Consider the following 21,434-nt stretch of genomic DNA (forward strand, 5'->3'; position numbering starts at 1 on the left):
GAGCTAACAGGAGAGAGATCTGTTCGGGCTTTCAGACTTGGCATTGCCCCTGTTGTCCTCATGTCACTTCAGAGTCACATAGGCAAGTCATGTTCATTTACAGCATTCTTTCCATTTTCTTTGGGGGGGGCGTAATTCCCACCCCCAGCCAACTGGCAAACTGGATCCCAAAAGCAGTGGTCTAGCATCCTTACTTTCACCATAATATCTGAAGTAATGTAATCATGCTGGCAACCCTACCATTGACTGTTAGGTGTGGGACAGGGTGGAAATTAGCAAAATGATGAGCCCTGTGTAAAACAAGGGTTTCCATCAGGTAGCTTGTAAAATATCAGTAGCTTATTGTCTGCTGCACAATAGATATTGCATCTCCTAAAACCCTGACAGGGGCTCATGGGAATTGTAGTCCATGGACATCTGGAGGGCCACAGTTTGACTACCCCTGAACTAGACGGGATTAGAATGAGAGTGGAAAAACGAAGAATAGTAGTGAGTTCCTATACCTTGTAAGCATACAGTTAAGTCTTTAGTTTCAGTGTACATTATTTTGAAATAAGATCTATGGTACAATGACATCTTTCCTTACACTGGTTCTTCCCAAGGATCAAAGTCAAGGAGCAGTCCTTTGCCAGTCATGCGATTGACTGAATCATTAAGTCCAAAAATCCAATGAAATGGGGGTCTTTTCATCATGCTGATGATAACATGTTGACATGAAATTTTATTGCTTATCTCTAACACCAGATGGGCCAGAAATACATTTTTAAAATCCAAGGCTAAGCTGTTTTAGGAATATAAACAAGAGTCTTCAGTATGCATAAAATGGCCTCTTCTCTTCCAATCTATTCCAGGCATCGAAACTGTGTGTACACCTACCGGATTCTACCTAATAAAGAAAACAAACTGGTTATCCAGGTAAGCCCCAACTGAGTATGGACGCATAGGTTTAAATTATATGTCAACAGAGCTCCAGATTCCATCAGGATTCCCAGCAACGCTATCATAAACCCTCACATTGAAGACTTATTTAGAGCAGCACTTGCCAGGGGCATAGATATCTGTTTTCCTTGCCTCCTTACAGCCTAGCCCATCCTGGCCCTTTTAGTTTCCGGCATTTGGTTGGCTGGTGGTAGCTTTAGGCCTTTGTTAAGATACCGCAGGCATATAAAGATGCAGTACCATAGGTGCTGTTCCAGCTTCCCCCTGGAAGGTTATTTTCTAGGAGATAATAGTCTGTGGTGAAGTAAAACAACCATTTAGCTTCCCAGAGAGCCAGGCCAAATCAGAAGGCTGTATGTTGATCAAGTTAAGGCAATGTGAAATGTGGCCATTTGGCTTCAGGTTTGCCTTTTAAAATTACTGAATGTATAGTTATGTTTGAATAGTTCTTGACTTGTATTGACTGACCTGCTGAATTCTAGTACCATGGTACACAGTAATTTCAGGGAAGGTCATGACCGTGATCCTCCCAATACATGGGATTACCATTTCATGCAACAGAGCACTGTGCTTATTTTCCAGAATACACAAGCCCTTCCAGTAATCTGGATTTCCAAGTCACCTGTACCTGGAGCTACAAAATATGCATTTTGCTCTGTTCACACAATATGCTGACTATGCATATAGGGGGGATCGCAAGTAGCACACTCTCCTATTACGCAAGCTTAGAATGCTAAAAACATAATAACTGAAAAGGGCTAGCAGGCAACTGAGCCGAAATGTGTTTCCTCGGTATTCCATTTGGGACCAATGAATTGTGTGCAACATAACATAACTACTTAAGTCAAGTAGTTTGTGTGTTCAGGTTTGTTGTTGTTGTTTTTTAAAGATAACTAAAAAAAACAGGGAGACAAGACAGTTTGTTGTCAAGGGATCTCAAAAATATATGTGTCAAAGGTCACAGTTTAACACTGACGGAACAGTTACATCCTTCATATATATCTATACATATATTTATTTGAGATGTATTTATTTTTGATATTCTAAACTGCCTCTCTCAAAAAATGGCCTTGGGGTGTCATTCCAATCTGTACCAGTTAATTTTATGTGGTAGGTCCTGCCACTTGAAGCTTTTGGGAGAAGCAAAACTGATACTTCTTGAGACAAGTGTAAATGGACCTTTTTTTTCTAGCTTTGCCTACATTTTATAACCCCACAGTGCTATTTCTTCATCCCCGCTTGTCCTTTCTTTCGTAGATTTAGAAAGTCACAGCAAAGTTTGCTATCTATCATAGAAAAGGCTTGTATGATTTTGGATTACTTAATATCCAAGAATCCCAAGGCAGTAATCCAAAGAACAGTCCAATTCCTTGTGGAGAACTAAATCTATTTATATCCTGCTTTCAATCCTCCTCCGTGTCACCATTTTAGGATATATATGACAGTGGTAGGGATATGAAATCGAGGACCAGAATGTGGACTCTCTGGAAAATAGTACCTTAGGCAATTTGCCATAAAACCCCTAAAACCAACCACCTACTAAGCTATTGTGATGCCACAGGTGCGTCAAGGTCAAGAGTGCCCAGAATTCTGCCTTCAGTTTATGTGCATTCACAGAGGCCCAGTGAGAGGGAACTACAGAAAATGCTACAGAATTTCAGTGCTGAGTGACAACAGTTATTTGGAAGTAGGATACTGTCTTCCCACAGCACTCAGTGAGGTAGGACATAAGCCCATCTGATCAGTAGAAGACAGGCATTGCAGAAGACAGGATTCAGTGGCTGAGCACAGAAGACTGCCGGCAAAAATGTGAACACACATGTAGATGAACACAGAAGGAAACACTTCAGGTGTTTCTAAAAAGACTGACCTACTCTATCAATTTATCATTACATCCTTCTGGAGCAAAGTCTACCCAGACCCCCTAAAGGCTGCCCAGCCTCTCCAATGAGCAAAAGTGCCTTTAAGAGGGTAGCAGTGATATGAGTGCATTATGAAGCTTATCCGTGCCTCCTGCAAAACTAGCAGAAAGGGTTGTGGAGGCTCCAGGAACATTCATGACTGTTTAATGACAATTTTGAATATTGAGGAGAAGTGAGATGCTAAAGATGCTAAAGTAAAATGCTAAAGTGTTCAGATGGGACATTTTTGGTGCCCCCACTTCGCATAATGGGAGAATATGCTACAAGCAATCCTCTAGATATTTATGGTCATCATTTTAGAATGAATAGGGCAATGTGAATATTTTCCAACTTTGACATGCTTGTTGCATAATGTAGTTTTTGGGCATAGTACAGTTTTAAAAGGTACTTGGTTGTCCTGTTAACACAAAATGGCAACTGTATATAAAAAGAAGATTGCATGAAGCACACTGTCCTGATATACAAGGTAGGCGTGCCAAAAATGCAATGACATAACAGGGGGCTACAGTCTTATTGTCAGAAGCTCCAACTATCCAGCCAGCTTTTACACTTAGTCTTGCCCAATTACCCTCCTTGCTAAAACCCCTGCTCTATGTGGCTTTTGTAAATGCAGCTCCCGTGATCCCCACATCATACTCATTTGTTGTTCAAAGAGAACTGCTCCTTCTTTTTTGACCAGTGGAAAAGCTGTTTGGATCCTGCTCTCTAACAGGGAGTTGAGCAGTGACTGTCATGGTGATTTTTTCTCTTTTTGGCTGCTTTATTAATCTACTTTAGAATAATGATTGGCAGTCTGGTCCTATGCTCCACTGCACTGCATCATGGCTGGATGCCTCACTCACTTGCTTTGATTCTTGTTGCATCCACACATTCTTGGACATTGTGATATTCTCTTTCTGGATGGCCTTGTCCACACAGGAAAATGCAGCTACAAATGATTACTGAAGTACACAGCAACACGATATTTTCTGACATACGGATGCAGGTTGCATGAGCAAGTCTTGCTCTCTTCAGTGTTGTTTCTATGCATCCTTCTGCTTGAATCCCAAGGTGTAAAGCAGGGATATGTGGGCTGCTCATATACTTGAAGAAGTTGCTTTATATGCATAGTGTTATTCACAAGCATTTCATTCATCCAGTCTTATTTCTGTGTCCTCTGACTTCTTGCCAAGGAGAGGGTGTGATTTTGCTGTCCTTCAGCACTTACTGACCTCAGTGGATGTCAGGATTGTTGGGTTTGAACAAACTGGTGTTCATGGCATCTGGTCACTTTCTTCCTGCTCCAACTCTGAGGTCAGGATTCTGTGTAACAGGAAACGGACGTGCGTAATTCGAAAGCAGGCCAGCAACGGTGACTCACTGCTCGCCAGTGGAAGCTCAAATTGTAGGGTACTTGTGTATTCTTATCATGCTGGAAGCTGTCAGCCTGCTGAAGAGCAGATGAGAGCTGATAAGTAGGAAGGTGATTTTCCTGCTGGATCCCCCACTAAAACCATAAGGAGATCTGTGCTGCATGTTAACAGGGTTACTATACAAACATCTGTTAAATTGAATCATTGCAATAAGAAGAGGCATAGAGAGAAGGGTCATAAAGGACTGCTGTGGGGAGAGAAACATAGATGAAATCCACAGTCCTTTCACCCACAGATTCTGGAATCCAACCCAGTACCACAATAGCATTAGAAAGACCCTATCAAATTGCTAGAATATGTTTTGTTCTTTACCCCTTTAACAATTGGCTAGTTAGGGTGTGCTGGCAGAAATTTCCATATAGAGACAGACACAGCTTCATCTCCACAATATACTCTCTGTTCCCATTGCCAAGAGAACTTACTGACACGGTGCATCCTTTGCATCTGACATCAGCAACAAGGCCTGTTGCAGGAAGTACCAAATGCCTTTGAAGCTGCCCTTCTAGACCGTGTGTTACAGGCCAGGAAAGGAGCTGGCACGGTTGCTGCTAAACCTGTTTTTGCTAGGGATGGAATTAAGTTTTATATGGATTTTGTGCAATGTTTTAATATATGGTGTATCCTCTATTTTAACATACTATGGGGCTTACTTCAGTGTCATGCCCTAAATAGAAAAGAGGGAAAGTCATGCTCAGAAGAGCACAGCATGCATTTCCATTAAAAAGATCCTTACTGCTTTCCTCTGTTCTTAAATAACTCTTAGGGACTACTTAGCTCTGAGCCTAGTCTTCTAACTGTGTAGAAATCAGGGTTGCCAGGACTGGGTTGGGAAGCAACGGGGGATTTTGGGGGGTAGAGCCTTAAGAAGGCAAGGGTTATGGAGGGAGGGGTCCCGACATTGTACAATGCCATACAATCCACCCTACACAGACCCCATTTTCTACAGAGAACCGATCTCTGTAGCCTGGAGATCAGTTGTAAATGCCGGAGGTCTCCAGGCCCATAGCCAGAATGTTTTTTGGGGGGTGGGGTGGGGTGGGGTGTGCAATTCATCCATGATGGAAAGATGATCAGCCATCTGGGCTTTGTCAAGTAGCCATGTCGTTCACAGCCCCTGGGCCTCCCTGCCAAGTGCAGCCCACGAACTGTGGTGCTCTTGGGATGGGGCGGACCTTTTTAATGGAAAGGCCCGGTGGTGAAGCTCCCTCCCAGATCAGCCCCCTTGCCCCCTTTTGGGACTTCTCAATGGGCTCACATATCCCTGTCATATGGAAGGAGGGCCCAGCCTGGGAAGTGATCTTTTCCCTGCACACCTTCCTTCCTTTCTGCATCCAAGATCTGGGGAGGGGAAGCATGGCCATGCGTGGGACATGTGCAGTTAACCAGCACAGTACTGGAGATAGCATGGCCAGATTTGCCACACCACTGCTGAGCAGTATGCCCAGCCCCACAGGAACTGACTATGTGCCCCTGCCCTACACCAGAAGAGGGCAAGGCCTGAGGATAATGCAACCCTCTGCCCTCCAACACTTCAGCAGCTTGAAACAAGGGGAGAGGAGCCCTTTTGGGGTACTCCAACTCCTCCTTCCAAGGGGGGTCTTCCAACGGAGGAGACCCTGCAGGTCTCCTTCTGCAAGATGCCAACAGCCCCCAGGAGACAGACCAAGTTCTCAGGAAACCTCACTGCTGCCTCATCTGGCAAGGTTTGTAGCATGGAGCTGAATGGAACTGCAGGGACAAACCAGACAATGCAATGTTCCTCTTTCTGCAGGAGGAAAGCTGATTGAGCAGGGCATATTGGGGGGGGGGATTGCCCCTGTCAGCCCCCATGTGGCTGTGGGCCTGTCCAGGCCCCACCTGATGGTTGGCTGCCCCACTAGAATCCCTAGATAACTATCCTGCATATCACTAATGTTTTGTGGAAGTAATGAACATGTGCAACTGTAGCCCCCAAACCCACGGGTTCTAAGCACAGTCATATTGTCCATACAAGGCAAATGAAGAGGCTGTTGTTGCCCCGTAGTGACCCAGGCCAACAGCAGCTAACAATGGCCTTATGTATCTGTGCATGTGGGGGGCCCTGCGCGAACAAGAAAAATAGAGTTCACTCATTGAATTGAAAGATATGTTCTGCATTATATCGTGTAGGGTTACCAAGCCCCAGGTGGGACCTGGAGATCTTTGGGAATTACAGACCACGGAGATCAGTTCTCCCAGAGAAAATGGCTGATTTGGAGGGTGGTATCTATGGCATTTCACTCTGCTGAGGTCCCTCTCCTCCCCAGAGCCCACCCTCCCTAGGCACCACCTCCAAAATCTCATTCCAACCTGCAGGTGGATGCTCAAAACAACAGCTGCATGTGGTTGGCAAGGAAGGACCCTCAAGGCAGTCCCCTACAGCCAAACCAATAATCTCAGGAAAGGAGAAGCTCAGGGTTGTTGGCTAATAATAAAAAGTTATGAAGGGCGAGGCTAATTAATACCCGTGACAGAAAATGTCATATGCTCCTGTAACTGCATAAGCACCAGATTTTAAAAATGGCACAAGAAAATTGTAATACGGATGAAAACAAAAATGGTCACTGTGAATAAATTAAGAATGAGCAGGTACTAGCACTGACTGAGTGGCAGTATGAAATGTTGACCGTTGCTATCATGGTTGACACAGTGAGAAAGACCATAAATGCTTGTAGAAAGGAAGCCTGTGTTAAATTTCAGAACAGTGCAGGAACCGAGAGCCCTGAGGTGAAGATGCTCAGAATAGAACTTGTTGGGACCTTCTGCGTGCAAAGTGTGTGCTTTACTGCTGAGCCTCGGTTTGCTGAAATTACTGCCTGCTGCACCGCAGTCTTCACCTGAGACCCAGACACCATCCCTCCGCATGCCAATAGGTATTGACTGAATCTCCTGATGCCTTTGAAAGCAGCCTCAAGAGGCTGCTAATTTAAGCAGGCACCGTCACAAAGATTATAACAGCTTTGGGGACGAGATATATACTGTTGTAATCTAGCAAGAGGCAGGCATACTGCTGCTTCCCCAATCAAATCAGCACTTCTCCTTAGCTATTTATAAGTAAGATTACAGACATTAGGAGGCGGGGTCACAGAACTACTGCATTACAATTGCTATTGGCTCCTGATTGCAAAGACCCCTGGCTGGAGAATGTGCACAAAAGGTTCCAGGCATATCAACCATGGCTACCAGGCCTAACATTCAAAGCAAAGAAAAGTCTGTGTAGTTTCCTTTTATTTAAAAGAAAAAATAGTGTAGGCTTAAGCAGAGTTAGACCATTCTAAGCCCCTTAACTTCAGTGGATTTTGACAATATAACTTTGTTTAGCATTTCACTGAAAGTATCTTCTTAATCGTTTAGTTTGTTCATAATTGTCATCATACAATTTTAATTATTTTATTTCATGTATACCTCATCCTTCTCCCCAGTGAGGCTTCAAACTGGCAGACATTATTTTATCTTCACAAAAGTCATGTGAGGGTAGGTTGGCCTGACAGTGTATGAAGAAAAAGAGTTGGTTTTTATACTCTGCTTTCCTCTATCCCAAGGAATGTCCAAGCAGCTTACAATCGCCTTCCCTTCCTCTCCTCACAGCAGTTATGTTGTGAGGTAGTTGAGGCTGTGAGAGTTTTGAGAGAACTGTGACTGGCCCAGGATCACCCAGCAGGCTTCATGAGTGGGGAATCGAATCCCTTTTCTCCAGATTGGAGTCTGCCGCTCTTAACCACTACACCTCACTGGCTTTCATGACTGGCCCGATGTCACCTAGGGGTGTTTCTGTGGCAAAGTGCAAATCAGTCCTTGGAATCCAATGTCCTATACATAGCTTATAAATTAATAAATAATAATAGTAATATTTTTATATTTATAAAAAGAATATTATTTTTTTCATTCCTCATGATTCATTATCATATATTTTCAGGGAAAGGGGACATAGAAATTACCTCTTTCGGGGAGGTCACTGCCATGTGGAGAGCCGCCCAAGGGACTAAATAACAAGGAGGACAATGTTTCTGTACCTGTAATAGCTGTGAAAACATATTGTTTGGCTTAATTATTTTTCTTATTTTAGTGGCAGAAGGTGAAAAAATACCAGTACCTAACTGTGACTAGGAGGACATATACCTATTTTGGTGACTTATAATGAGGATTCCTTTTCCCCGTTTCCTATTCTTTCAGGTGGTGGATTTGTATGGACATTTTGTCTTGCTGCTTCCTATTCTGTTTTGTCACTTTCCGGAGTGTTTTTCTTTTGAAAATGTTGTTAGATATCTAAAAAGGACACAAAAGAATTTATCTGGAGTTATTTGTTAATAATTGCAGTTTCCTCATTTGTTATTTGTGAGGCCAGAGTTGGCTTACTTTGGATAATATGAGCATCATCGTTCCACACTTAACTTTCAGGAACAGCTAAACCTGAGCACAAGTAACAAACACAGTTTGCTCTCATTCCCTCCAAAATGCCTCCAAAATTCCTCCCATGCTCATTCAGTCTACTTTCCACTCGCAAAGTTGTATTAAAAATAGTCTGAACTTTTGTTTGGCCTCTATTTTAGGAATCAGCTCTTTCAGCTTTGAATCCCATCTAAGGTCACATTGCTAGAATATGTCAAATGCTTTGCAATTGGAGTGCTTAATTTCTTAGATATTTGTTTTTAAATGATCGGTCATAATGAAAGTGGCAATTGCTCTATCTGAATAAACATATTTAGGATGTTGGTGTTTAGGCATTTGAGGTCAGGTTTTTTAAAATAGCTGAATCTTCATCAGATAATTGAATTAGATTAGCATCTGATCATTTGGAGACTGGCTTAGACTACTTCTTTTCAACAGTAGGGGAGGTGATAATCTGTGCTTGGGTTGTTCCACTTGAGGCTGTCAGTGCAGGGACAAGAATATGCATGGCAGAATAATGTCATATGTTTTGTGGTTCCTGAGAGTTACAGATGTAATTACCATCTAGGCACAAGTTATCACTTTATCTGCTGCTTCTCAGAACTTGGTCATGGAGTTTGAAGATAAATAGTTTTTCTTTGCCAAACCACTGCTGAGCAGTAAGCCCAGACTCTGCTATTTATTAGAATAAAGCCTATGTAGATATATTACAGTGAATACTGCTCTCAGGTTTTCAGGTGTGAGAAGGTGAATTTTAGGATAGCATTTCTGTTTTTTTAGACTCGTATTTTGGGTGTTTTGCCATATACATCTCTCTTTCCCACACTCTTTCTTCTTCTTTTTCTGCAGACAATGGTGTAAAGGTTGAACTTATCCAGCACAACAATGGGACTGATTCATTCTGTAGATTTTTCTATCTTGATTACCACCTCTAATTTTCCCCCATCTGTATCTGTTCCTTTTTAACCTTATTCTTTAGTGCCAGTAGAATGTTTGGAGATATATTAATCACATACCATATATGTGGTACTTGTAGATTTATTTTTTATGGACCATTGCAGGTCAGGCATTGGGGAATGAGCAGAGAAGGAGGATTAGCTGCCCCTCAAATCTGCCTAAGTCCTGTCCCTCCTCTCCCCTCATTGCCAAGTTGGCCATGCATCTGAGTGATTTTTGTACCATGCATCTGAGTGATTTTTGTCACATTAAAAAAAAGCTTAAAGTCACCGGTGTGTTTATTTTTTAGTAACTGAGTGCTGAGATTTGATTCTGTATTTAGTGTTTTATAAGGTTGTAAAGACTTTGCCACTTGTGTACACTTTGCCATTTGTACCACTTGCAGTTATACTCATTGGCCTGGAAACCACATGTGAATTTCCACATGTGACTCTTCTAAGCACCATTCCCCAGTGAGACATCTCTTCTGTGGTCCAGGAAAGTAGGCAAGACCATTGTCTGGTGGTTGGCAGATCATTGCACCTTGAAATGGCCAGCAAGCTGTGAGGCTCTCTTTGGCGCAGGTAAAAATTTGAAAGCTAGGGAGGGGGATTGAAAGTGCTTCAGTTTTCACCAGAATTTCCACCACCATCCCCCCCCCCAAAAAAACCCTCCATAAAACAAAAACAAAATAGATTTTTATCCATGGCTTCAGGATTTGAAGTTTGCATTTGCAATCCGTTCCCCTCATTCTAAATATAGAGGGGTTGGCTAAGGTTCAACAATGGTGGGAAAAGGCCTATATGCTTAGGAGTTAAACTGAGAATATAAAAAGCTATCATTATATATTTTATATAAATAGATGTGTCTTACATGATTGCATGTATATGTATTGGAGTGGTATGCAGAGTTTAGTCAGGTGGCTCTTTGGGTTGATGAGAACTGCTAATATGGGTCTTTATGACCACTGCATCACTGTGTCAGTCTGACTCTTTTGTGATCATTTATTAGCTGAGCTGAAAAATTCAGTGTCAAAATCATGACGAATTTATGTGGGTTTTCCTCTCTGTCAATGTAAACATATATTTGCCTTGATCTTCTCTCCCCCCCCCCCTCTAGCCTTACCCATTTCCATTAAATGACTGAATTAACCACGCTTTTTCTGTGTACTTCTCCATATGGTTTATTCAGCGGTTGATGGCTCACCAGTAGGCAGTCTTTGCCACTTCTCCGTACCTTTGTAGCTTCTTCCACTTGTAGCTTTTGTTGGTGCTAGGATTTTCCTGGCTGTGAGGCGATTTGTCTTTTAGCTTCTTAAGAGTGCTGTTATGCTAAGGCATCAAATTGCTTTTCTACCTTCTCATTGAATCTACTCTACCTTCCCCCCTTGCTGCCCCCTTATGCCTGAAACCATTTCCTAGAATACCTTTATGATCTCTACTGCTTTCACCTCCTTCAAATCCCTTACTGAAACTAAGCCTTAAGTGTGTGTAACCAAAATGAATGCATTTTCCCTCCCCTCCCTTGGTTGTCCCCCAATTTCAAATTTTAAACTGTATACTTCTTGGGCCAGTGGCAAGCCTTCTTGTACACTGTAAAGCAGTATGGACATTGACTGTCTTCTTCTGGGCTGGGAATCAATGTCCTCAGCAGGGCCAATAAGGAGGAGAGTTCTGTTTGTCCTGAGCTGAGCTCAAAGGAGGCCTCAGATTTAGACATTTGTTAATTTTGTAGCAACTGTTAAGTTTCACAGCTTTTTAATGTGTATCATGTGCCATCTCTCCCCGCCCCCCCCCCCCCTATTTAATTAGGGGCCTGAATTGTTAGACGTGGCTAAGGTATCTCTGGGCCTCTGAGAAAAACTGTTCCTTAGTAGGGGGTTGATATACCAGGGCCTGTTAAGGATTCCCACATTCCATTTGGAGTTAGCAGTGGCAACCATCAACAAGCACTGACAGAGTATGACATGTGCAACTCTTCTGATGAGCCAAGAGAGAAGGGGTGATTGGGCAGTGGAGGACAAAGGAGACTTCAGTGAGAAGGATGTTTAAACTGAAAAGACTGGGAAACTAGATATCTCTCCTGTCATCTGAGAGGATTTTAGAACGCAGTCATGGGCATACAGGAAAGATAGTTTATAAGGAGCTGGAAATTGCAAGGAGGGCTGGCCATGGGCTTTTGGTAGGCAACATGTGGTCAGGTGACACTGGAATTGGATAGCTGAGATGCTCTCAAATATGTTTACTAACTATTTCCTTCCCCCATCACAACTAGTGATTTTTAAGTGAAATATATTATGGAAAGCTTCTGGAAATCTGGTGGGTATGGATTTTGGCTCTCTAACCCATTTAAATTTGAACATCTTGTGCTATATGAAGCTAAATGCAAAACAGAAGTAACTTCATTAATTTTGTTTACAGTGAACCTGATCTTTATTCTACTGATTCAGCTAGTATCATGTAATAAACTACGAGGTAGGGCATAGGAAGGGCTTACATTTCCAACATAACTTAGTAGTCAAACAAATAAAGTGACTGTCTTCTAAAACTAAACAGGCACCTTGTAAAACTGTGGTCTTTGTCAGCTAAAGAAAGGGACTATCGTGGACTTCAGCCAGAATCCTAGCTTGCTTTCTGCGGTTGTGCATTTCTCACTTCTGCTTACACTGCTTGTTTCTATTTCTGTTCCTCCTAAAAAGAACACAACCAGAACCCATGTATATTCAGTTAAAATTGCCTTTGCCTGGATTTTACCACATTTACATGAATTGCAACCGCTGTCTTTCCAAGATTCACCTCTCACTGGAACTAAAGAGGAATATATAGAATTAGAAGATATAGGCAAGGGCATGTAATTCAGTGGCAGAGAATAGGCTTTGCTTGGAGAAGTTTCCAGGTTCAGTTGCAGACATTGTCACTTAGTAGGATCAGTTAACGGGTGACACCTAGAAAAGGCTGCCAGTCAAAATAGACAGTACTGACCCTGATAGACAAGTGGTCTGATTTAATATAAGGCAGCTTCATGTGTTCAGATATGAAACTATAATATGTGGTTTCCCACTTGACCTGCTGATCAACAATAAAATAGAGCTTGAAATTTGGGTTTGGAGGACCAGTGAATGTAATAGCAAAAGGTGGCTGGAACCCAACCAGAAAAAAATTAAGTTGCTACATTTGAGGGAAGGAAGAACCATGCCAGGGAGTCTGAGGCTCTCATAGATTGAAATTACAAGCAAAGTGATGGTTTCGTGATAGTGACTAGCCCAAGATGGCTAGTCTGAGAGGAGTGGTATAAAACTGAAGAAATAAATAATATGTTGTTCATTGATTGTCTGCAGATATTTCAAAAGTTTTGGTATGCAATTGCTCACTTGTCTGGAAGAGTTCTAGCCATGAGTTTAGCTGGCATGTACTGTAGAGTTCTAGCAATGGGTTTTGCTGGAGTGATATTTTATTGACATAATATAGTTATTAATAATAAAGTAAAAGAACAGATTCAAAAAAAGTAAGGGGTGGTCAATGTTTTAAAGGGCCAGAAGAAGCAGAATAGTGGCACTCTTTTAAACTCTGCAAAACAAAACCAAAAAGGGAACAAAAACCTAACCTTAACGAAGTCAGGACCGCAAAAGTTCTATAAAACAATATACAGTTTAAACAATTATTTATTAAAGTGCACCAATATTAGGTTAAAAACAAAGTAAAAACCATATTAAAAAACTATATAGATCTAACTGCACATGAACAGACCAAATGTGTTTTGACCCTACTGGGACTTCCTCAGTGGTCAATAATATTAAATAATGCACTCTTATCTAAAACCAATTATGAAGTCTAGCTGGGTGGTGAAGGGAAATCTGTTAGGTGTAGCCCCAACAAATACTGGTGTAATGTTTCTTTTTGGAGCACTACCTTCTAAGAAATGTAATACCTAGGAACACCACTCTCAGCTACTGTTTTACTCTGCACAGGGAGTGCATCTCATGTTTGATCTGTTCGTGTGCCGTTAGATCTGTATAGTTTTTAATATGATTTTTACTTTGTTTTTAACCTAATATTGCTGCACTTTAATAAATAATTGTTTACATTTTATATTGTTTTATAGCTCAACTCTTGAGTTCCTGACTCTTTTAAACTCCGACAGAATCTGCAAGCCTGCAATGTCCTTGAACAGGAATGGCCATTGTACAGCTAGAAAGCCTACATTTTTTTTTCAGTTTCACAATGTTCTGATTTGGGCATTGATTACTAAATGTTGTTCTTAATTGTTGTCTTTAAATCTGTGATGTTCTTTGTAGGTTTTTATCCATTCTTATTGCTTTGAGTACTTTGAAGCAAAGAGCACATTTGGTCCATTTACAAAATAACTAGATCTGAGTCCAGAAGCACTTTAGTAGCACATTCAAAAGCATGCACCCTGGAAATCTTGTTGATGCCTAAGGGGCTAATGGACTTGAATCTAGCTGTTCTATTGCAGACCACCCAGCCACCCTTTAAAATTATATTAATAAAATAAATAAATTCTGCGATGCTACTTCAGCCATGATCATTCTGACTCCGAGGGGGGGGGGGAATACATTGCTGTGGTGAAGGATGCTACCACCACTTGGCTTGCTTGAGAACAATTCTTACTTGGTTAAAAGAAGTAAATATTGGACTCCACACACTGATCTAAATGAGCTGCCAAGGCAAAAAACTTGTCTGTGTAACGAAGCACTAGCACAGCAAAACACTGGAAAGGAATTATGCACATTTAGTTAACATCCCGTAGGTTTGTAGGTCCGGAGCCATTGCACTGGCATTGTAACTATGAATGCAAGGCTGCTTTGCATAGGTAGCAATCTTCTGCAAGTCTGGAAAGCTGATTTTTCTCAGTATGATTTCTGACTCATTCCCATTTCTGCTTCAGTGTTGGAAATAGTCTCCAGCAATATTTGATATGTGTACTTTGTGGGATACTTTCAGGCATCTGAGGGTGTTCCAGTGCAGTATTTCAACAATTTGGAAGAATTGATAGAGTTTTACAAAAAAGAGAATATGGGCCTGGTCCGGAGCCTCAAGTACCCAGTCCAACAGGAAGAGGATGAGACAACAGATGACCCAGATGAATATGTGGGTAAGGAATCAAAAACATTGTATTATGTTCTACTCTTAACCATCATTTGATCTGAAGAATTTTTATCGTGTAATTACAGTTGCTCTCCAGATGAAAGAGATCAGTTCCCCTGGACAAAATGATTCTTTTAGAGCATGGGCTCTATCATTATACCCCAATGAGGTTTCTTCTGTCCCGAAACTGCACCTTCCCTAGGCTCCCCCACCCTCCAAATCTCCAGGAATTTCTTAACTTTGAGTTGGCAAGCAGCCTTTGGCCATCTAATAATTGCAGATATATATTATTCAATTTTTGGCCTTGTGAAGGAGACCAGCAGATACACGTCACCATGCCCCAAAGTCCCTGGAGACCCTGGGAGGCTGGCTTAGTCTGTAAGTCCACTACTATAATATAGACTAGTTACTTAATTTCAGAAATAGAAAAAAACATCTTTCTTTCATTACCCATGGTATTGAAGGCAGTATAGGATGGCAAAATGTGTATGGAGAAAGATGCTGTATAGGGAAAAAATGATGCTTGGGGCATGTTATTTAAACTGGCCACCTTGACATCGTTGAACATTTGCTAGTTCTCTATTTTAAAAAAATATATTGGAGAAGCTATATTCCATTTGGACTGCTGAATAATATGGCTAAATCAATACAACTAAGCTTCAAAGTTTCCAAATTTGGAAATTTTGTTTTAGTAAAAACATTAGTAATAGAAATTCCACCCTGCCATTTTATTTTAATTCAATTTCTCACAGAACATAGGGTCAATCTACATTACATGGAACTAGGTAGGGATAGGCACAAACAGGCTCACTAACTAAGGTTCACAACAAATTTTGAGTGGTTTTTGGTTTATAAACTGAAATTTGTAGCAGGGCAACTGGCATGAACTTTCCTCAACTTTCAAACAGTTCATGGGCAGTTTGTGCAGTTTGTGCATGGATATATTTCCAGACAGACTGTCTCCACCCAGTCAAAATGTTTACCAAACTTCTTGTCGGTTTCAAGAGTCCCCCCCCCTTTTCTGGCTATCCCATTTTCTTACACAACTTGCTTTTCCGTGCTTTGAGATCAGTCTCTTTATGCTTGCAATGCCAGTGGCACTGGCTTCTATATATTGTATCTGGTTATGCTGGACTTGCAAAATTCCCCCCCCCCCCATTTTTCTGGTTTTCTTGTTACTCTGTTTGAGATCAGTCCTTTTAAGCTTGCAATGCCCCAGCGGCAATGGCTTCTGCTGGGCATTCTGCATACTAAACTGGTTGTGCTAGGCTTGACAAAACACCCCCCCTTCAGTTTGTACCACAGGGATTATCTCGTTTGACATTTGTCCTCTTTTACATGCATTGCCACAGTGGCACTGGGTTCTTCTGGGCACTAATACATTGCACTGGTTCTGCTTGGTTTGCAACTTCCTTGCTTGGAGTGTGAGTCTGGGCTATATATCAGTTCTGTTGAGCTAGTATAGCTATGATGGCACTAGTGCTGTGCACTAGTACATTGCACTGGTTCTTCTGGGCTGGAAAAAATGCCCCCTTTTAGTTTCTACTACAGAGATTCTCCAGTTTGACCTTAGTCCTTTTGAGTTTGCACTGCCACAGCGGCATTGGTTCTGCTGGACACATTTCATTGGTTCTGCTGGGCTTGAAAAAATGTCTCCCACATTCAGTTTCCATTTCAGAGATTCTGTGGGACTTTGATTCTGTTCTGTTGAGCTTCTATTGCCCTTTGATTTTTTGGCTGTTTTTTCCACTCTATTAGAAACAATGGGGGCAGGGGGAACCTTCTTTGGGAGGCTGTAACAGGCCCCATAAGTCCAATCTGCATCATTTGCTGTCTATTTGGACAGCAAATAGAGGAGAGTCAGCTGGAGATCTCCTGCAAGTTTGGTGTCTGTAGTATGCCAGGGCATCATTCTACCATACCACAAACCTCACAAATGGAAACAGTTTATTTTGCACTTAAAAGTTCATGATGGCTTGTGGCACATGAACTGGGTATGCCATGAACTAAAATGAACCAAATTTTCCCAGTTCATGCCCATCCCAAATATGGATCTCCTTGTTTGTTTGTTTTTAAGGCTCCAAAGGAGCAATGGGGAGAGGAGTCTTAAATTGGATTGGGATTGGAACACAAGAGTAGGGGTTGATGAAAACTGCTCTGCTATTATCTACAGCTGAGTAAAAACATGTGTATAATAATCTGCCTTGAGTAGTTCTGGGGATGCAGCTATGAATCTTCTAAATAAATAATACAAGTCTCTTTAAAACATTGAAAAGTTCAGATAAATGTGTAGTTTCACTACAGGATATCAGCTGTATAGTGTTTGGTTTTCAGAAGCATCAAGAAGGGAAGATAATACTAGAGTTGTTGTATACACTTGTCATTTGATCAGAAATTATATATCCATATACACCTAACAGCATGCTCAAAACCTACCAAAAGTCACAGACATTTTACACTTTGGCTGTTAAATTTATGGACATAAGAAAAGTCTTGCTGGATGAGGCCACCTAGCCCAGCATCCTGTCTCACACAGTGGACAACCAGTTACTAAGGAGGACCAACAGCAGGGCATAGAGTCCAGTGCATTCCTGATGTTGCCTATAGCATTGGTATTCAGAGCTTCACTGCTTCTGAATGTGGAGGATATAGGGTTTTTTTCACTGTTTGAGAGATGGGAGTATTGTGCTTGGGGGATGGGATATTAATTTGTGACAAAAGGCACCTTATGAAGCCCACTGCATATATATTCTGAAATAACTCATCTCTAACCCACTTCAAGAGAGAGAGAGAGAGAGAGAGAGAGAGAGAGAGAGTCTCACATAGGTCCTGGTTCATGTTTTTTTTCTTCACTTTTTGGTAGACTTTGTTTCAGCACGACCTACATTACCTCCACGTAGTATTTCAGTAGTACCTTTGACAACTGAAACAAAAGAAGATCCTTCTCCAAATGGAAAAGTAGAAGTGAGCAAGCCTTCCCTTTCTGAGACATTACTCCAACGATTACAGCACCAGGACATCAGCAGGTATGCTCCAGCAACTTGTGTCGGGCAGAAAAGGGTAACAGAAAAATAACGTAAATAATGTATGCCCAAAAACATAAAATGTCTTAAAGGAGATTTTTTTCCCTCCAATGTAACAGATAAATATATTCGACGGAACATTAGGCTGCTGCCTCATCTGATGTTAAGCCTGGTGTTTGCCAACACAGTCTTCAGAATGCACACAAGCAATGGCAATAAATCAAATGTCATGCACAAGTCAGGGCCTGATGAGTTGGGGAAGCACAAAAGAAACTGCAAGGTTATTAAGGCAATAAATAAAACAGACTTAGCAAACCAGTCCACAAAAAATCTGGAAGCCAGATGTTTTATCCAAGGTCAAGGAAGCAGAAAGGACCATGTTTCAAGACCCACAGGCAAGGCAAGGAGTCAGAGTACTGGTCTCTCTTTCTCTGAAAAACTAGCCCAGGGTTAGCATACAAGGCAGAAATAAATCTGTTTACCAAAAGACATGTGGCCCAAATCTGTGGTTTCTAAATCTATGGATTGGAGTCACACTGATTTTCTTTTAAACTTGAGAGACCCCTCCAGGTTTGCAGAAAAACTGGAAATCACAAAAATTAAACTAAAAAGTAATTTAAAAATAGATAATAAATACATTAAAAAAAAACAATTCCCCACTACCCAAATAAAGTGCTTGTGCATGCATGGCCAACACACTTGCATTTATAGCTGCTGGTGGCCACCATGGGGAGCCACTTTGGGCATGCCCATTGTGGTGGCAGATGCAGGAATAGGCTTCAAGTCTAGCCACAGTGGCAGGAAATGCCAGGGGGCTCTCCAGGCCTGGCCACAATGGCAGAGGATGCTGGGAACTTCTCCAGGCACAGATGCAGTGGCAGACTCCTGAAGGCTCTCTGGGTTTGGTTGTGGCAGCACTGCTATCTGGGAGTCTCTCTGGGCCTGGAGCAGCTCCCATACTCCAGGTCTAGAGACCTGGAGCTGCACCTGGCTCGGCAATAGAGAAGTTGCTCCAGACCTAGAGTTGCTAAACACAACTACTGCAGCCAATAAGATCAAAAGGGAGGAGAGAGGGAGATGGAAGGGAACACTGACAAGAGGAGGGGGATAGAAATATAATAATGGCAAAAACTGAGAACCGAAAGGAGATCTGATGATGCATGAAGGCCACGTGAATCAGGAAGTCCCTGGTTCAGATTTTGCTTCTGTCATGAACTTATGAGGTAACATTAGGCCTCAGCCCCTGCAACATGGGAATGGCAATACTGACCTACTTAGAGGGTTGTTTTAAGGATTATAAAAAGGTTATGTATACAAGTGCTTTTGAACAGTTGTGCTACACACACAATGTTGTGTTTGTTGTTGATACAGACAGGCATGCACTTCTCTTCAACATCTTTTTTTCTTTAAATGAAGATACCAGAAGAGAGGGTTTATTCCTGCCAGCACTGTATTCCCTGACCATATCTCTCCTCCTGTTCAGTGTTGACAATGCTAATGTTAGATAAAGTGTATACATATATATCTTTGTCCACATTGAACAGGACAGTTTACTCCATCAGTCAGGGTTTAGATTTTTAGCCTGATAGTCTTCCAAGCTATTACATTCTTTCACAGTGTTCCAGAAGAACATCTCAAACTCATTCAGGACTATCTGCGACTTCATATCACCAGTGATCTTGAGGCAGTACAGCAAGGTTCAGGGAATCTTCCTCAGCTGAAGAAACTGCTTGCAGTACTATGCAAAGGACTCTTCAGGTAAACATGAGTTAGTCTGTGATTTGAACATAATTTGTGAACTACTTATGTGTGTGTGGGGGGGGGGACTTGTCTATATTTGTCGTATTTAATGAGTAGACCTGCCAACCTCACTGTTTGCAGCCAGACATTGCTTTTTTAAAAAAGCCCAGAAGAAAAAACTCTCTTTGGTTCAGCATCTGGAGATGTTTCTCTTCATTCAAACACATTCAAAGAAATTAGGATCAACTCAAGTTCTCTTCTGACCATTTTTGGAACTCTATACCCTCATGCAGGAATTTCCAGGAAGTCTCACTTACTTGCCAAGATCTAAATTCATGTTGGTAAAGACTAAGCTCTACAGCTAGTGATTTAGAAGAGGAAGAGGAAGAGGAAGAGGAAGAGGAAGAAGAAGAGGAAGAAGAAGAAGAAGAGGAAGAGTTGGTTCTTATATGCCGCTTTTCCCTACCCGAAGGAGGCTCAAGGCGGCTTACAGTCGCCTTCCCTTTCCTCTCCCCACAACAGACACCCTGTGAGGTGGGGGAGGCTGAGAGAGCCCTGATATTACTGCTTGGTCAGAACAGCTTTATCAGTGCTGTGGCGAGCCCAAGATCACCCAGCTGGTTGCATGTGGGGGAGCGCAAATTCAAACCCGGCTCGCAAGATTAGAAGTCAACACTCCTAACCACTACACCAAGCTGGCATTAAATTATTTCATGCTCAATTCTCTGCACTGATCAGGAACCGCGCATTCATTTAGCTCATCCTTTTTCAACCTTTTGACCATGGAGTAACCCCTGAAAATTTTTGCAGGTTTCAAGATAACCCAGAAGTGTTGTCAGCTGGCCATGCCTCCCTGCCACACCCCTGGAAGTGATGTGTCATCAGAAGTGACATCATTCAGACACTTCCACTGGATGTGACCAGGCCACTCTCTCTGCTGGGAGCTATGTCCCTATTCCCATCCACACACTGCTCCAAGTCCCAAAGCTGCTCAACAGCCAGCTCAACTCACCACTGGGATTGAAATCTGGACTCTCACGATGGTGGGTGGGAGTTAGCCTCTGTTTCTGCTTACCTGCCCCCAACCTTCGAAGCTGCCCCTGTTAAAAATAATAATAAAATCCCCAACCAGCATAACTCCTCCAAGACTCTGGTATGACCTTGGAGTTTCGCATCAGCCTAGTTGGTGCTGATCTATCTATATACTTAAAGGCACTTATGACTGCAATTTTTTTTAAATTTCTTTATGTTTTCTTCCTTTTTTCCAGTGAGGTATCTCGAACTCTTCCTTCTCTGGAGTCCATTCATAAGGTGTTTGATCAGCAGTTGCCCCCTGGGATCCTTCGACATTCACAGGTATGGTCCCTGTTGGAAGTGGCAATATGTAATTGGATCTGAGTGGATGTGGGGGTGGTCTTAGTGATTCTGAGGCCCTGTACAAAAGTGCATTAAAAGTGCATATGGAACCCTGTAATCACTTCCCCCCAGCAGGGCTAAGCAAGGGATGGCCCTCACTCCATGTGAAGTGAGTGGGAGCCACTACTGCTGCTGGAAGCCAGCTGCCCATGCCCCAAATAAGGTAGGCACAGGCAGCCATCACTGCAAGTCTGGTGCCTGAGCCTTGACAGGCAAGCCAAGTGGTGGCAGGAGCTTGTTGTTCTTCTCCCCCCCCCCCTTCAGGAAGTAGGGTTGTCAGTGGTCAGAGCCCATCCCATCATGAGGCCCAGGACAGCCTCCCTTTTGCCCATTGACTAAGACCAACTCCAGAGTGGATGTGGCAAGTGGATTAACACCTGGGGACATCCAGTAGAATGTACATTTTCTATTAGCGTCTTTACATCTTGTTTTGGGCACCTGTGTGAGGAGCACGTGTAATAGAGTCATCTGAATTTTACCACTATGTTTCCCCTCCTTTCCCTCAGCTGCTTAAGGGAACACAGCAAGATTCTG

At 42.3% G+C, this 21,434-nt stretch overlaps 1 protein-coding gene across 5 annotated transcripts in view; it reads left to right on the forward strand.

Annotated features, from left to right (window-relative positions):
* INPP5D (inositol polyphosphate-5-phosphatase D) overlaps positions 1 to 21,434 on the forward strand; it is a 90,866-nt gene that overhangs the window by 19,917 nt on the left and 49,515 nt on the right. For all 5 annotated transcript variants that reach the window (XM_077349290.1, XM_077349289.1, XM_077349288.1 and 2 more), the window contains 5 exons: positions 852 to 915; positions 14,578 to 14,728; positions 17,585 to 17,747; positions 19,362 to 19,502; positions 20,753 to 20,840. In XM_077349290.1, coding sequence (XP_077205405.1) covers positions 852 to 915; positions 14,578 to 14,728; positions 17,585 to 17,747; positions 19,362 to 19,502; positions 20,753 to 20,840 — 607 coding nt within the window. The remainder of the gene's footprint in view (positions 1 to 851; positions 916 to 14,577; positions 14,729 to 17,584; positions 17,748 to 19,361; positions 19,503 to 20,752; positions 20,841 to 21,434) is intronic.

This window comes from Paroedura picta, chromosome 8 (assembly GCF_049243985.1).
Source record: "Paroedura picta isolate Pp20150507F chromosome 8, Ppicta_v3.0, whole genome shotgun sequence".
Lineage (NCBI taxonomy): Eukaryota > Metazoa > Chordata > Lepidosauria > Squamata > Gekkonidae > Paroedura > Paroedura picta.